We start from the raw sequence: 17641 nt of genomic DNA, 5'->3' as shown, positions 1-17641 counted from the left end.
TGCCAAACTGTCTTCCACAGTGGCTGCACCATTTTACATTACCACCAGCAAAGCATGATTGTTCCCGTTTCCCTATGTTCTCTCCAAAATTTGTTATTACCTGTATTTTAAAATATTAAGACAAACAAAAAAAGATTTTTAAATTTCAGTTAGGAGGCTAGAGATTTTGATAGGTAAAACAACCCTCTCAAAACGAAACGGAAAAAACAACTCACTGCGGTCCTCCAGGCGGCAGAGGGCGCGCCAAGCCAGGGCCTCTCTTTCGCGCTTCACAGCGCCTACTCAGCAAAATCCCGTTGCTAGGAGACGGCGACGCCTCTTTCGGTCGTTCCTCTCCGCTATCTCAGGCTGTCTTGACCCCAGGACGAGATCTAAGGCCCCACTACCGTCCAGGGGAAGTTTCAGAAGGCCTCTTTGTGGGGGCATTTTCTTTCTAGTTCCCCTAGTGCTGGCCGTTGCAGGCCCAGGGTCCTGGCCCAGATCCACTTCTCTAGCCAGCTATGCCTAGGAAAGGGAAAAAGGCCAAGACGCCCCTGTCGGAGGAGGAGCAGATGCTTCTGTATCAGCAGAAGTTGCTGGCAGAGGAGGAAATGGCCAAGAAGAAGGAGAGGCTCCTGAGCCAGTTCTTGAAGGTGATGGCTTTCCGCATTATTCCCTGCCCAAACCCACCTAACTCCCCAGGTTGACCCTGTTGTCTTAACCTTGTCATTGTGGCAGCCTCATTTTCATGCTTGCCTCCTGAAATCTTGAGACCCAAATATACTTAGATTTCGGACAGCAGTGTTTGGGAGAAGAGGCAGTTCCCTGTGAAGCATGCAGGAGGGGTGGTGGTGGGAGCTAGGCCCTCTCAACTGAGCCCCCAGAACTGGAAGAGTAGGTGTATTGGCTGTCCAAGTGCAGATGGGTCATTACAAACAGCATCCTGCTGTGATACCTCCACCCTAAAGAAAATTCACCTTTCCCTTCCTTAAAATGCTACCAGGCAGGTCCTGTTTTGCTTGAGACCCTCCCAAAGCAAGAACAGGAGCTCCCTGAGTGTTAGCCACCAGAGATTTGGTCCCTCAGAAAAGACGAAGGGTAAAGGTGTCAGCTGGGAACTAAGTGTGACCTTGGACTGTGCGAGTGCTTTTGGCTCTGACCCCCTGCAGGGGTGTCTACCCCTTCACACAGGACAAGCTGGCCAAGGAGGAGCACAACAGCGCTCTCAACCTTAATAAGATCAATACACAGTGGAGAACCGTTCTTCGAGAAGTTAAGACCAGAGAGCTTCTTAAGGACATTGAGATCCTCAGCCAAACATTTGAACGAGTGGTGGACTGCAAGGACAATGTCATCAAGGTGGGTGTTCATCCCAGGGAAACACTCGAATGTGGCGGCCTTGATCTCTTCTCTTAATAGAGCGGGCCTCGAAATCTACTCCATCTTAAAGCAGCAGACTGTGATGAAGCCAGGCTATTTCGAATGACAGTTTTCACTGAAGTGAAAAATAGAATATTGGGTAGCCATCTCTCCCTCTCTCAACTTAGAGGAGCCATTCTTTTTAGTCATCCTCTGCCCCAACCAGCACGGTGTGTTATCAGAGTTATGAGGCACAGTAGACACAGTCCTACATCTTCATTTCAGTGTGAGACTACTCGCTTTCAGAGGGAGAGAGAAAACGACTCGCTCGAGGTCACACAGCTAGTTGGTGAGAGAGCTGGGACTAGTGCACGGGTTTCTTGACTCCCAGTCCCGTGCTGTATCCAACCAAGTCCGGGTGGGCCTCTTTGATTCCACTTCAGTGGCCCTGGATGAGGTTGAGCAGATCTCCGCGGGCAAGAGCGGCTCTGGATCTCTACGCAATTCAGTCAGCCATCCTTGTGCTCTCGGGAGGTTCTGGTGTCCATACCCCCCTTTTTGCTAAGGAATTTTGCTGTATCCCTTCTTTCATTCTACTTTTAACCTGTTTACTGACTTCTTGTCCTTAGGCAAAACAAAGCAAAAAACTCCACAATAACAGCAGAATATACATTGTCAACCTGGCGTTCCCCTTCTAGAAAACACATCTCTTTTCTTCACAGCCTCGCCCCTGGGGGAAAAAATTCAGTAGACCTTGGGCAGCTTCAAGTGATACATATTAAAAATTCCAAATTTGCAAAACAACTATACTTTAGAATTCCTGCAGCCTGCTGCACTTTCCTTGCCAGTTATACTGTATGGTTTTTTAAGTGACATCTTCAGATCCTTACTGGGAATTACCAAACACTTGCTGAGGAGAGAATCAGCAGTGTTCACTTAGGGATGCCGAGCAGTGGCCAGGCTCACCCTTGAGCGAATTAGCTTCTTCATACACAACAGTTTTGCAGCTAATGATTAGAGTCCCTGCCATAGGTAAATCACATATTGCTAATATTAAGCACATTGGGGTCATCCCTGAATAACTGAAACTGCACATTAAATGTGCAAATGTTAGTCATCCTCACCTGCTACCTCCACTTCTTCACTTCCCATTTACCTTGAATCCCGCAACATCTGATTTCTACCCTTCTCCAGGAAACTGCTTTTGTAAAGACCACCATGCCCAAATCAAAAATACTTTTCATCGCATAGTCTTCACCTCACCTAATTTCTCTATAACACTGACACTCTCGGCCATGCTCTCCTTTTTGAAACTTCCCTTTGGTTTCCATGACACCCTTCTTTCCTGGCTTTTCTCCTGCCTCTGTGATATATCCATCCAGTCCCCTTTGTGAGTTCACCTTCCTCTCTCCATCCTCTGAATTTTAGCATTTCCCAGAGTCTGACCTTCTTACCCTTGAATCAGGTGTCTAGAGTCTAGACCATCTTACTCATTACCCTGGCTTTAAATACTACTTATAGATTATGACTCCCAGGTCTGTAACACCAGCTTGGATTTGTCTCTTGAGGTGCAAATCCTTACTTTCAAGATTCCTAGATATCTGTTCCTGGCTGCTGCACTTTCCTCACAAGTGCACTCATGGGCTTCCCGTTCCCCAGCCAGCCCCATTCCCCATACTCCACTGTCTGGTCTTCCTTATACTCTGTTCAGGTGGCTGCTGCCATTCACCAAATCATCCAACCCAGAATCCTGGCAGTCCTCCTAGATTTTGCCTCCGATCCTAAACTCTGTTACTAAGTCTTCTATAAATCTTCTACTTAAGTAGTAAGCCATACTCTGTTCTCTTCCCCCACCCCACCCCCGTCCCCGTCCTGCTGTGATTGAGGCCTGAGCATTATCTCTCACATGAACTACTGCAGAGTTCCAGCCTTCACACCTAGCGGCCTCCAGATAGATAATTGTCTACACAACTACCAGATTATCTTTCTTATTTTTTAGATCACATAATTTTATTTTTTTAATTTCATTTATTTTTTAATCCTCCCTGAGGATATGTTTATTGATTTGAGAGAGAGAGGAAGTGGGGAGAGAAACACTGATGTGAGAGAGAAACATCAGTCGATTGCCTCCCACATGTACCCCAACCAGGAATTGAACCCACAACCTAGGTATTTTCCCTGACTGAGAACTGATCCCACAGTGTTTTGGTGTATGGGATGATGTTCCAACCAACACAGCCACCCGGCTAGGGTCTTAACTTTAAATAATTTTTAATTTTTCAATTACAGTTCACATACAATATTATATTAGAGTTTTTAAAAAGATTTTATATATTTATTTTTAGAGAGAGGGGAAGGGAAGGAGAAAGGAGAGAAACAGTGTGTGTTGCCTCTTGCATGTCCCTTACTGGGGACCTGGCCTGCAACCCAGGCATGTGCCCTGACTGGGAATCAACCAGCAACCCTTTGGTTCACAGCCCATGCTCAATCCACTGAGCTACACCAGCCAGTGCCAATATTATATTTGTTTTGACGTATACAACCCAGTGATTAGATTTTATATAACTTACTAAATGATCACCCTGAAAAATCCTGTACCCATCTGATACCATACATAGTTATTACAATATTATTGACTATATTCCCTATGCTGTACTTTACATCCATCCCATGTGACTATTCAGGAAATACCAGTTTATACTTCTTAATCCCTTTACCTTTTTTACCCACACCTACTCTCCCATCTAGCAACTGGCGAAATGTTCTCCATACTTGAGTCTGTTTCTATTCTGCTTGTTTATTTTGTTTTTTAGATTCCAAATATAAGTGAAATCATATATCATTTGTCTTCCTATGTCTGACATATTTCACTTGGCATATTGCCCTCTAGGTCTATCCATGTTCTTGTAGATGGCAAGATTTCATTCTTTTTTTAATCATATTCCATTGGACATAAGCACTGCTTCTTTATCCATTCATCTATTTTTTAAAGACTTTATTTACTTATTTAGAGAGAGTGGAAAGGAGGGAGAAAGAGAGGGCAAGAAACATCAAGGTGTGGTTGCCTCTCACATGGCCCCTCACTGGGGACCTGGCCTGCAACCGAGGCATGTACCCTGACTGGGAATCGAACTGGTGACCTTTTGGTTTGCAGCTGAGCTCAATCCACTGAACTACACCAGCCAGGGCTCCATTCATCTATTCATGAACACTTAGGTTGCTTCCATATCTTGGCTACTGTCAATAATGCTGCAATGAACATATGGATGTATATGCCTTTTCAGTGTAGTGTTTTGGGCTTCTTCAGATAACTACCCAGAAGTGGAATTGCTGGGTGTCTCTTGTCATATAGCCTTTGTTTTAAAGTCTATTTTGTCAGGTTTAAGTATTGCTACCTCAGCTTTTGTTTGTTTGTTTCCATTTTTATGAAATTTTTTTCCATCCCTTTACTTTCAGTCTGTGTGTGTCTTTAGATCTGAAGTGAGTGTCTTGTAGACAGAATATGTAAGGGTCTTGTTTTGTTATCCTTTTAGCCTCCATGTGTCTTTTGATGGAGAATTTAATCCATTTAGATTTAAAGTAATTTCTGATAGGTATGTTTATTGCCATTTTATTATTCATATTTTATCTTTGTTCTTTTTCCTCTTCAAGAGCCTTTAACATTTCTTATAACACTGGCCCAGTGGTGATGAACTCTTTTAGGTTTTTCTTGTCTGGGAGGCTCTTATCTGTCCTTTGATTCTTTTTTTTTTTTTTTAAGATTTTATTTATTTGTCTTTAGAGGAGAAGGGAAGGAGAGAAGGAGAGAAGTATCAATGCATGGTTGCCTCTCGTGCATCCCCTTCTGGGAACTGGCCTGCAACCCAGGCATGTGCCCTGACTGGGAATCAAACTGCGATCATGTGGTTTGCAGGCCTGTGCTCAATCCACTGAGCTACACCAGCAAGGGCTGTCCTTCAATTCTAAATGATAGCTTTGCTGGATAGAGGAATCTTGGTTGTAGGTCCTTGCTTTTCAACAGTTTGAATATTTTGTTCCAATCCCTTCTGTCCTATACAGTGTCTGTTGCGAAATCAACTGACAGTTTTATGGGAACTCCCTTGTAGGTAATTAACTGATTTTCTCTTGTTGCTTTTAAGATTCTCTCTTTGTCTTTAACCTTTAGCATTTTAATTATGATGTGNCCTGCGTGGTTTGTCTCACTGTGCGCGAATATGCGCCCGCGGTCTGCCCCGCACCCCAGCTGGTTCTCGTCCGCCTGCGCGCCTGGGTCGGGGGCCCTGTCCTGCCCGACCCCGCTCACTGCTGGCTCCGCCCCTCTTACCGTCCCCGTTGAACGGTTAGATGTAGTCGGACTTCCGTATAATTCAATTTTCTGTCCTTTAGTTGTGTCTTTGTTTCTCCAATCCTTTGTTTTATTCAAACTTGGTTGTGGGAGAAGGCACAGTGTTTCCACCTATGCCTCCATCTTGGCGGAAGTCCGCTGTCATTATTTCTTCACATAGGTTTTCAATTCCTTACTCTCTCTTCTTCTGACACCCCCATGTTGTGAATATTGGTATGCTTAAAGTTTCCCCAGAGGCTCCTTATACTATCCTCACTTTTTGGATTCCTTTTCTTTTTGCTATTCTGATCATATACTTTATGCTTCCTTATCTTCCAAATCTCTGATTTGATTCTCTGCTTTACCTACTCTACTTTTGATTCCCTGTAAATTAATCTTCACTTTGGTTAGTGTATCCTTCATTTCTGTTTTTTTCCTATTTTCTATCTCTGTTTTTATGTTTCCTGTGTCTTTGTTGACATTTTCACTAAGTTCATCTCTTCTTCCCCTAAGTTAATTGAGTATCTTTATAACCAATATAATCTAGTAGATTGCTTATCTCTGTTTTATTTAGTTCTTTTTTTTTTACTTTTGTTCTGTTCTCTAATTTGGGCCATGTTTCTTTGTCTCCTCATTTTGGCTGCCTCCCTGTGTTTGTTTCTCTGTATTAGGTGGAGCTGCTATGTGTCCTGGTCTTGGCAGAGTGACTTTATGCAGTAGGTTTTCTATAGAGTCCAGTGGCACAGCCTCCCTGAACACCCAAGCTGGGTACTCCAGGTATGCCCCCCGTGTGGGCTGTGTACATCCTCCTATTGTAGTTGAGCCTTCATTGCTGCTGGCACCTCAATCCGAGGGATTTACCCCCAGGCTGATCAGCTGTGAGGACTAGTTGCAACCACTGTGGAGGTTCAGCTGTGCAGAGGCTGACCCCACTGAGCATAGCTTATTTCAGTGAGCTCTAGTGCTGCCTGCTGAATATGCCCCTTGAGTGTATCCTTTGTAGAGGAGGTTAGGTGGTGCTTCGACCTGCTCTGAAGCTGTCCATTGGTTGCACTGGCTCTGTAGCCTCCTGGGAGGTGCAGGTCAAGGTCACCGCCACCTGTGCCCTGCCTGAGGCCACCCTGCATGAGCTACAAAGTAATCTGCAGGTGGCTGCTATTTGTGCTGGGCTTGGAGGTGCCCAGGAGAGGCCAAACTGTGAACCAAGGTCAGCTGCTGCTAGTGCCGGACCTGTAGCTACTTAGGAAGAGGTATGCAGCATGCTGCTTGCTAGAGGGATTTTAGGAAAGTCCAAGACAGGTCATTTGTATGGAAAAGCCACTGGAAATGGTTTGGGTTGGGTGGGGCAGGGCCTCAGGGAACCAGCAGGGAAGAAACAAATAGTGTTAGCCAGGTTGATGGAGACTCAGATATGGTGCCCACACTCTGAGGGGAAAGGGCCCAGAAAATTAACAATGGCCTCAGCCAGCACTTCTGTCTTGGAGAAAGCTGCCCCTCCAACTTTTGCCCCAATGCCAGAAAACTCAGTTACTTATCAGATAACTCAGTCCCACCCCTTGTCCCCATAAGTTCCTGATGCCTTTTGATCTGAGTGTTGGAGCTCATAACAAGTGAGTCCAAGTAAGTATGTGGGCTGGCCCTTTAACAGGAACGTCTGAGACTCCAGGAGCCCTCCATGTCACTCAGCCACAATCCCCACTGGTTTTAACAGCCAGAAATTGTGGGGACTTCTCTTCCTGGCATTGGAACCCTGGGCTGGGGAACCTAGTGTGGGGCTAGGACCCCTTACTCCTCAGGGGGGACCTCTGTGTCTGATCCCTCAATTAAGTGGGTATGGGACCAGCCTATTCAGTGTCTTTGCTTCTCCCACCAGTCTCTATGTGGCTTCCTCTTTATATCCTTATTAGTTGTAGGACTTCTATTCAGCTAAATTTCAGGCTGGTTTTTTTTTTTAAGATTTTATTTTTAGAGGGGAAGGGAGGGATGAAGAGAGGGAGAGAAACATCAATGTGTGGTTGCCTCTTGCGTGTCCCCTACTGGGGACCTGGCCTGCAACCCAGGCATGTGCCCTGACTGGGAATTGAACAGCGACCCCTTGCTTCGCAGGCCCGCACTCAATCTACTGAGCCACACCAGCCAGAGCAAATTTCAGGCAGTTCTTAATGATGGTTGTTCTGTAGTTTAGTTGTAGTTTTGATATGGTTGTGGGAGGATTCAGGTACCACTTTCAACTATGCTGCCATCTTGCACTGAACCTCCAGATTATCTTTCTGAAACAAAAATCTGATCTTGTTATTCCACTACTTAAATCTCCTTAGTGGCTCCCCTCTTCTACAGGAAAAAATTGAACTCCACAGAAAGAATGTCGAAGCCCCTCATGATCTTTACTTGCACCTTTCATACAGCCAGCCTTGTTTCTTACCTGTGCCTTTGCACAGGATTTCCTCTGTTTAGAACTGCCTTTGTCCCACCTCCCCAGGCTCCCTGGCAACTCTCACTCCTCCTTAAAGAGTGATACAAATGACACATTTTCTGTGAAGCCTACCCTAGTGCTCTTAGTTAGATGTAGGCACTCAGTCCTTTACATCCCTTTGTTACTGGTAAATCATTAACCTCAAAGCAATTTCCCTGATAAACTATAATGTTCTGTTTATATAACTCTCTTCCTACTGCAAGACTGAAAACTCCCTGAGGGCAGTGAACATGCCCTTTAATCTCTAAATCCTCAGCATTCAACACAGTGCTGGTACAATAGCAGGTTTGGCAAACATCTGTTGCATGAGTGAATAGTCATCCATTATCGAACCTACTGCATAAAATCCTTTTTCATGTAAACATATAAGGTAAAAGCTGGTTTGTGTAGAGACTGTGGTAGTTCAGAGTGAGTGGACTTAAGGTGTTTGGATCCTACGGGAACTCAGTAAATGCTGTTTTGTTTTATTTTACCTTTTTGAACAGGTAGTAAAATTCCCTTGTCCAAAATTCAAAATATAAAAAGTTACATAGTGAAGTTATACCCTGGCTGGTGTGGCTCAATGGATTAACTGCCAGCCTACGAACCAAAAGGTCATGGATTCGATTCCCAGTCAGGCCACATGCCTGGGTTGCAGGCCAGGTCTCTAGTAGAGGACCACGTGAGAGGCAACCACACATTGATGTTTCTCTCCCACTCTTTCTCCCTTCCTTTCCCTCTCTCTAAAAATAAATAAATAAAATATTTTGCCCTGGTTGGTGTGGCTCAGTGGATTGAGAGCTGGCCTGTGAACTGGAAGGTTGCTGATTTGAGTCCCAGTCAGGGCTCATGCCTGGGTTGTGGGCCAGGTCCCCAGTTGGGGGTGTACAAGAGGCAACCAATTGATGTATCTCACATATCGATGTTTCTCTCCTCTTCTTTCTCCCTTCCCTCTCTCTAAGAATAAGTAAATAAAATATTTTAAAAAAGGAGAAGAGTTCCTTCCCAGCAGTGCCTTCCAGCCACCCAATGCCCCTCTCAATAATTTTAGTTTCATGAGTAAACCTTTTTTTGCGCAAACGGTAATATTACATACTATTCTGCCCCTTGCCTTTTCCACTTAACAATATGACCTGGGAACATATCTTATTCCACATTAGCTCCTAAACAGCTTCTCACTTTGTTTTTACAACTGCACAGTATTTTCTGTATTGTATTTTAACCTGTTGCTTTGTCCCTCCTCTATCCTGGTCACTGGATCTAGAATCTTAGAGGTGTTGTGTTCTTCCATTAGGAGGCACATAAATGTCTAACTATCTCTCTTATTCTAATGGTAATTCCTCTTTAATGCATTAGCTTGAATACGTCTATAAAGAGATATTTCCCATCATTTACCCAAAGGTATAGTTTATATAAGGAAGGCAGGACCAGTACTTGATTGCTTTTCTTCCCTGACAAGATACCCTAGGTTCAACTTGTTTATTTTTGCCTCAGATCTCAAAACAGCCATTTCTCCAAGAATCCCTAGTTCCCTTTAGTTTTAGCCCCATCATTGTAAATGTTTGTTCCCCTAGGACGCTGGCTGGCTAGATGGGGTTCTCTGACATCACCCTGACTTTACATTCAAGAGTGAGAGAACCAGCACTCTTAGAGCCGAAGAACCAGCGTTAGGAACTAGGGGGAAATGCCATTCGTCATCCAGCTACCCAGCTGAATACACTTTTTATTTTCTCCCACAGAAGCCATCTAGCCAAAAGGGTGACTCTCTGTTTCCTACCTAGTCCCTAGCTAAGGACCTGTCGGAGGCCGAGGAGCAGTACGCCCACGCCCTGCGCAGCCACCTGCACAACATCGACCAGCTGCTGGCCCTGCAGAGATACCGACTCAGCGTCTTAGAGGAAAATTACAACATGGAACTGGAGACCCTGACCAAGGAGTTTGAAACCGAAAGGTGTGAGGTTTCCGGTCCAGGGGAGCATGCAGAGCCCACGTCGAGGAGCTGCCTGTAGGCAGGTGGCCAGCGCCCTGGGGCACCCCACCTTGACTATGACATCACCCCCAGCAGAAAAGATCTCGATTTCCTTCTACACTAACTTGGGTTTAAGCATGTGGCCCTAGCCTTCCTTTGTCCTTTCCAGGTCCCTATTTGTAATGTCTTCACCCTCCTCTTTCAACTACCCAAATCCTACACAACCGGCAGTGAAACCTTTTGCACTTTCCGATTTTTATATCAGATGAATATATTAACCTATTCAAAAATCAAACTAAAATAATCTTATTCATTCTTTTTGGCACTAGAAAGAATAAAGTCCTCCCTCCCTCCCTCTGTCTGTTCTCCTTCAGTACCTAAGCGTTGGTACCACTCATACAGTTCTATTACATACTGCTCTGAGTTCTGAGCAGGGATAGTGTCTTGTCTCCCACAGGAAGACAATTATTGACCAACATGAAAAAGAGATTCACTACCTACAAGATGTCTTTATGGCCATGGAGCAGAACTATATAGATTCCGAGTATGAAAGCAAGCTGGAGTTCCAGAGCATGTGGGATGACCTCAAAAACAAGGTACAGAGGGAACGTAATGGGCAAGAGCTGGGAGAGAAGGGAGAGAAAAACGCTCAAGGCTGGTAGAGCTGGAAGAGATCCCTTTAACCAACGCAATCAATAAAACACCCATCTCCCCAGTAGGTGCCCCTTCTGCCTTCTGTACTTTGAAAATTGGTCAGGAGGGAGGATCATTCTGAAATATCAAGACAATGCATTTTAGAGCTAAAAAGCAACAAGGAGATCACCTGGCCTCACCCCTGTGATTTGTAGGTGGAGAAACTAAGGCCCCCAAAGTAAAACGACCTGCCAAAGCCCTGCTGCTGGTTTGTGGCAGAGCCAGGCAGAGAACCCCATCTCTGGCCCCTCAGTCCAAAGTGCTTCCCACCATGAAGAGGCTGCAAACTTTAGCTAGCCTGCAGACCTGGGTTTGGGTGTGGGGCTCTTTGTTTAGCCTGGCCTGTAGTGTTTTGCAACAAATTTTAATAGGGTTCCTATGTTTAAAGTCCAAATTTTCAGCTTTCCTTGGAAAACGTAAAGATCTGGTATCACTGGGCCAGTATTTCCAAATGGAAACATTTGTGCGGAGCTGAGCAGCCGTGCCCCTGCCCCGCCCATCAAAGAGCACTTCCTCTTTGGTTTGCCACAGGCCCCAGCTAGCCCACAGCACTTATGTATATCACCTGCCCAGGCTCTGTAGGCATTTTCACTGGCGACCCCTGCACTATACCATGCTATACGTAGTGCGACAGTGTGAGGTTGCTGGTGGAAGTGAAATAGCACCAACAGGGTAAGTCCAAGCATTGGCTATTTGGGGGCCACTTCCTAGAACCTAGAAGAGAAGCACTTTCTAAGACTGCAGCTAGAGAATGTCGTAGAAGATCTGTGGAGAAGGTTCCAGAGTGCACTCAAGAATTACACTGACGCCACAGAGGATCAAAAGATTGCCTTTGAGGCCCTGAAGGTGAAGGATGAGAAGAGCTCCAAAGAGATTGAAGCACAGATGAAAAAAATACAGAAACTACAGGTTAGTGCGGCCAACCAGAAATACTCACTGCCTCACCTGCTCCGTCGTCCCCTGTTCATCTTCCCCCAGTTTCTCCTGGGCCTCATCACTGGTGGGGGAAAGATGATGTGCTTTGATTTCAGTCCTCAGTCCTTTAATCTGTCTCACTGAAGACTTTCATCTAGTCAAGTACTTCCTCTGATCTACTCTGTTCTTCTTAGGATTCTGTAATTGTTTTAAAAGGCAAGATCATGGCGCATAGCCGTGACAGCGATGAACAGAACCAGTGTGTTCGTGATGACAAGGAGTTGGTCCTTGTACAACTACGAAAACTTAAGGCCCAAAGGACCCAGGGCCGGGCAATAGCACAGGAGAACTTAGTCAATCTCACTTTGGAGAGCAATGCCACCCTCAAAGCCCTGCGGAAGACTGTCAGTAAGGTAGGCAACGAGGGGGAGAAGGCTGTCAAACAAAACCAAGGAACCCACCCCTGCGAAGGGACAGGGGTTTGAGACTGGTGGGGGAGACTTCCCCCTGCTTCCTGCCTGAGTGGACACCTGGAATATCTTACTTATTTTCATATTCCCTCCTCTCTCATGTTAATAAATAAATAATGAATTTTATAAGAATATAAAATACTTGGGGAAAAAAGAACATAAAATTCTTGGGATAGTGCTTGGCACATGGGCGACAGACACTTTACCACTTGGGTGAGTAGTTTTCCTCGTTCAAGCAGGGAACCGACTCCACTACTCCCCTCCCCCATCACTTTCCTAATAAAATGTGTCTTCCTGCTTTCAATAGGGTGAAAAGATCCTGAAACTTGCTGAAATATGTAGGAAATTTGAAACAGAAGAAGAAAAGGTGCTGCCCTTTTATTCATCAACCCTGACTCCCGAGGAGCAGAAGGAGATAGAGGAATCTGGCCCCGAGGAGGTTACCGAGGAGCTGGCAAAGGTAAAGTTCCCAGGGCTCAGGGGCCTTGGCTCCAGGTTGGGGGTGATAGGGCCCCGGGCTGTACTCACTAATGGGCCCGCCATCACCTTCTCCCTTCACCCTTTCTCCCTTAAATCCATTCCCAGGCGATAGCAGACTACAGAGGGCTAGAGAATTTCTGGAAAAGGTACAACAAAGTGAAACTGGAGCAACTGAGCCTCCAACACAGACACGCCCAACTGTCAGACATCAACGGGAAGCTGCGGGAAATGCTCAAGCAGTACTTGGATGGCATCTCAGTGAGTGATGAGGTGCTGAGCCAGCTCAACCCCCTCTTCATCGTCAACCACCGAAGCAACTTGCCCCAGCCCTTGTCCACACCGACAAGCCAGCCGGGTGACAAAAAACCTGCAACCACTTACAACATCATTGAAGCAGCCCACGTGGTCTCCCACATCTTGTGATACAAGGAGAAAAATCTCTTTTCAATCTCCAGAGAATTTTTTTAGATACCTGAGGACTTTGCTATTAAAAATTCCCACAGCCCTGGCTGGTGTGGCTCAGTGGGTGTGGACTGAAGGGTCACGGGTTCGACTGCCAGTCACATTCCCAGGCTGCAGGGCCGATCCTTAGGTGGGGCACGTATGAGGGACAACCGAGTCCATGTCTGTCTCTCCCTCCCCCTGCCCCCCTCTCTCTAGAAGCAAGGGAAAAAGTCTCCTCAGGTGAGGATTTAAAAAAGTCCTAGAGTCCACGAGCTCCTTATATCTTTTCCGTACTGGACAGAATCTACTTTGAGGGCACCAGGACTACGGGGGCCACAGGGAATGGCGAGAATGCTTACTTCTCAAGGAAGCATTGCTCCTGGAGTCAGGGAGGGCACCATGGGGCCCAAAGCCCCTACCCTCCGGACCTAGAGACCCTATGGGAAGATTCTAGAACAGGCCCTGCAGTCAGTTTGGACAGGAAGAGGAGGCCGTGGGAAGAGGTGATCCAACATCTGCAACCACCCGCACGCAAGACAAGATCCAACTCAGAATGCCTTTTCCCCAGCCCCTGCACCTCAGCCCCACTTACAAAAGTAGCCTCAGAAAGTACCAGGTGAAGAATACAAAGACGTTTTTTAAATTAATATTTATTATTTCTTTTTGCTCTTGTTTCGTTTCTCTTCCTTGAGCTTCTTTTTGGAGACTTTAGGTCTGTTGGCCTTTTTGTATAGGTGATACCCAATGAGGCTCAGGAGGGCGGGCACCATGGCCATGCCCACCAGAGGCAGAATGCCCTTCACCAGCTTTTGCCAGTAGTTGGCTCGGATCAGTGCAATCAGCTCCACGTCAAACTGCAGCACTGCATCCGCTGGAGGCAGAGAAGGGGTGAGGGTTAGAATCTCTGTGCAGTTTATCCAGGACTCTCAGTCTGGAGGAGAACAGGGAAGGCAGGCCAGGCCAGAGCAACGGCTATGAAGCTGGCAAGACGTGAACATGGGACTGAGGTCCCTGAGACAAAGGCAGAGACAGGTTCTGAGCAGAGCCTAGCGATAGTCGTGTTTACCCCAAGTACGCACGCGTGGCTTGGTTTCCACGACAGGTCTTTGACAGCCCAGGAGAACTTTCTCCGGATCTGGAATGCACATCCTGTTCTCCACTTATAAGTGAGCGAGACCTCCATACTAACTATCCTCCATTTCCAAACAGCCACATGGATACAATCTTTGCCGGGTGAAATTAATTGGATTTAAACTAGACTTTTAAAGAATTGCACCAACCGATGGTCATATTCAATGTGATTGTTAGAAAAGATAGGTGTTTTAGCATAAAAGTTGGAGAGGAAGAAGGATGTTTCTTAAGAAAAAAGAAATAAGAGGGAATGAGTAAGGGGTGGGGAGAGAAACGCAGATAGAAGCAGCATTGGGAAGCAGGAGGCGACAAAGCTCTGGGGAAGAGCTTGTTTCTCCTTAGTCCCCCATCCTCTTTCCAGGCCTCCCTCTGAGCTGGAGCCGGGATAAGAACTTTGACCCCAGTCCCCTGAGACATAACACATGTTAGCTAACAGCATCAAATGTGAGAAATACACATCTTGGGAAACCTGTCCAATCTCAGGCCTTCAAGAGGAGGTGTCAGCAGTGACCTGTGAGGGCTTTTAAAGTCCTGGGGTGAGCCTGGCTTTCAGAAGTTGTTTTCAATTTTGTTTTGAATTTCTTGACTGTGATCATTTTTACTACCTCTTCCTGGTGAAAAGGAAGGGTGGAGATGTGAGAGGGTGAGAAGCTGTGCCAACTGCACAAATGACGGGGTTCAGAATTAGAGGAAAACGGCAGGAAAGAGTTCGCCAGTTCTGGGAAGGGTGGCAACGGCAGCAGACCCCTGCGGCACAATGAGGTGTCTCTTCCCTAAAAAGCTGCTGGCTGCCAGAGAGCACACCAGGTGACCTTAACATGTTCTCTAGTCCCTATGATGAATTAAGCAGGAAAAAAGTGGCCATGCAGGAGGAGGCCCCAGCCACTCTTGTCCCTTTTAGCAAGCTGAGTTCAGACCTTCTCAAGCTCCAGACAAACGGTGTAGCCCTCAGGGACTAGGTATTTTGATGGTCCGAGAGACAGGTCTAGTCAGGTTACCTGGAATAGATGGTGGAAATCCCCGTTTTCCATAGGCCAAGTGAGAAGGAATGATTGCCCTTCGCTTCTCTCTAAGGGAAAGAGTATAAGTCACAGCCAGAGGTGGGACCAGGTGGGCCAGCAGCCTCAGTCCACCTGAAGCTCCTCCAGCAAAACCCTCTGGGTACCCGAAAGGTGAATTTTCCCACCTAGGATCAAACAGGTTAACCAGCTAAGGCGTCCACCCTCCCCCTGCCCATCCCCCAACACATACGTGCCTCATCTCCTCCAACAAAACCCACGGCCAGAGAGACACAGAGGCTTTGGACGTCCTCAGGGATCCCCATGACCAATGCAAGGTCAGAGCCCTTTATCCCATGTTCTCCTGTCTCCTCTAGGGGCAAGGATAGAAGAGAAAGACTCTGCCCACGCAAAGGGCGTGCCCAAGCCCATCTCTGCCCAGATACTCACCCCACACACATGTCTAGAAGGCTCTGCTCCAGACCTTGAGGAAGAAGACATAGCTGAACAGGGAGCTACCTACATTCCCCAAATCCCAGGAGGAGAGCAAAGGCTCCCCTTTGACCCTTAGTTGAGCTCCCCACTTCTCAGATATCTGGCTTCCATTAGGGTGTGTGGCAAGACGAGTGTTAGAAATGAGTGTTGAGCCCTGAACAGTGTTGCTCAGCTGGTTGGGTGTCATCTCACAAAGTGAAAGATCGCTGGTTCGGTTCCTGGCCAGGGCACGGGCCTGGGTTTTGGATTCCATCCAGATTAGGGCTTGTATGAGAGGCAACTTATCTGTGTTTCTCTCTCACATCAGTGTTGCTTTCCTTCTCCCTCCCTCTCCCTCTTTCTAAAAATAAATAAAATCTTAAAAATAAGAAGTGGGGTCTGAATCTCAGGAGGTGGCTGGTAGAAATGGGTGTCGCACTCATTCAAAAAGGCATTTCTAAGGTGGCTTAGGGGTTAAAGGGGTTAAGAAAACACTTCTGCTGGGGAAAGGAGGAGTGGGGGGCACAGGACACATACCTGGAATCACCTGCTTTTGGCCAAGTTCTATTACCAGAGGGTCTCTGGTCAGGGAAGTGTCAATAACTCGTCCATCTACCAAGCTGCCCTGGGGGGAGAGAGCATCCAGGCTGCACACCCAGTACCTCTCCCTCCCGGCAGGCACACTACACAGCGTGGGCAGCTGGGCCGGGCAACCCCTTAGCAGCTGCCGAGCACTCCCCTCTCCCCTCGGGGCAGAAGGGAACAGGAAGCCCCTAAGGTCTGGCACTTCTCGGAGATCTCGCTGCCCTTCACTTCTCAGTGCCCAGGAGGAACTGGCGGAAAAGCAGGGAGGGAAAATGGGCAGGCAAGACGAACGTCCCTCCCCACGCCACGTGCTCGAAGACCCCAGAGGCCAGTTACTCCCCGAACTGCTTGCCACGTGTCCAGGCCAAAGCTGACGTGTTTTATCAGGGCGCCGCCCCCTCCCAGGCTCCGCCTTTGTGCCCCAAACCCCTCACCGTGTAGTGTATATGAAGCGTGTCTCCAAAGGCAGCGGGCTCCGCACACGGTTCGGGGGGCTCCACCTATGATTGGACTACAGGAATCACGGAGGATCCGCCAACGCTCCCATTCTTGCCCCTAGACCCAGCACCCCCCAGCTCAGTCCCCGTACTTCTCCAGGCTTGCAGGTTCTTTTAGACCTGTATTTGCGTACAAGGCCCTCCCCTCCCTCCGCAGCCCGGGACAATCTCCTCACCAGGGTCTCCACTTGGAGGGTTCGGACAGGACTTTCGGTTTCGAACCCCGTCTCAGTCTGGCACGCCGCCCCACTGAACAGCAGCAGCAGACAGAGCGGGAGTGGTGACGCAAGCAGGGTCATTACTGGACACGGGGTAGTGCACGGGGCACCAGGACCAGCTGCTCTGGTGGCGGTGGCTAGCACAGCGCCCAGGCCAGACTGGACTGGACGGGGCGGGTCGAAACGCACCAGCTCCTCCTCCTCCTACAGCCCTCGCTCCACCTTGTCCCCACCTCCTGGAGGGAGGAGGCCCCAGGGAGCCCTCCCTACCGTCTAAGATCCGCAGGTCTCGGATTCTGACCTGTCCGTTTTTTAGCTGTTTGGTCCCACAGCGAAGGGCTGGGTCACATAATAGCACTGTTTTAGGATTACTACCATGGGGCAGGCACTTGCCTGTAATCCTCAAAAACCACGCTGAAAGGTAGGCATCATTGTTTCCATTCTGCAGATGAGAAACTAGGTGCTCAGGTTGAGTCACTTGCCCAAGCCCATCTAGCTAGGACCTAGCTGCTAGGTGGTGACAGAGACGGAATGCAAACCCAGGACTGCTCGAGTCCAGCTCGTCTGCTCTCAGATCTCGCCTAACAGGTATGCCTCTCCTCACAAACACCTGTCCTGGCAGTGTTTGGCTGCCCCCCCCCCCCGGCCCACCC

At 47.5% G+C, this 17641-nt stretch overlaps 2 protein-coding genes across 2 annotated transcripts; one reads left to right on the top strand and one right to left on the bottom strand.

Moving 5' to 3' along the window:
- The first annotated feature begins 276 nt into the window (after positions 1-276).
- DRC2 (dynein regulatory complex subunit 2) lies at positions 277-13654 on the top strand. The gene is made up of 8 exons (XM_037030981.1): positions 277-632; positions 1171-1338; positions 9896-10065; positions 10541-10679; positions 11488-11685; positions 11886-12104; positions 12469-12621; positions 12747-13654. The coding sequence occupies exons 1-8, from the start codon at positions 501-503 to the stop codon at positions 13062-13064; spliced, it is 1497 nt and encodes a 498-aa protein (XP_036886876.1). The 5' UTR covers positions 277-500; the 3' UTR covers positions 13065-13654.
- A 64-nt stretch (positions 13655-13718) lies between these two features.
- Positions 13719-17189, bottom strand: FKBP11 (FKBP prolyl isomerase 11). The gene is made up of 6 exons (XM_037030982.1): positions 16947-17189; positions 16708-16773; positions 16226-16313; positions 15665-15698; positions 15215-15285; positions 13719-13956 (listed from the first exon to the last, which is right to left on the bottom strand). Exons 1-6 carry the CDS (start codon positions 17067-17069, stop codon positions 13739-13741), a joined length of 600 nt encoding a protein of 199 aa, XP_036886877.1. The 5' UTR covers positions 17070-17189; the 3' UTR covers positions 13719-13738.
- Positions 17190-17641: the final 452 nt, after the last annotated feature.

Source organism: Sturnira hondurensis, unplaced genomic scaffold (genome assembly GCF_014824575.4).
Source record: "Sturnira hondurensis isolate 20B ecotype Veracruz unplaced genomic scaffold, ASM1482457v3 Scaffold0020903, whole genome shotgun sequence".
In the NCBI taxonomy this organism is placed as follows: Eukaryota; Metazoa; Chordata; class Mammalia; order Chiroptera; family Phyllostomidae; genus Sturnira; species Sturnira hondurensis.
Note: the sequence above shows the minus strand (reverse complement) of the source record. Positions and strands in the feature narration are given on the sequence as shown.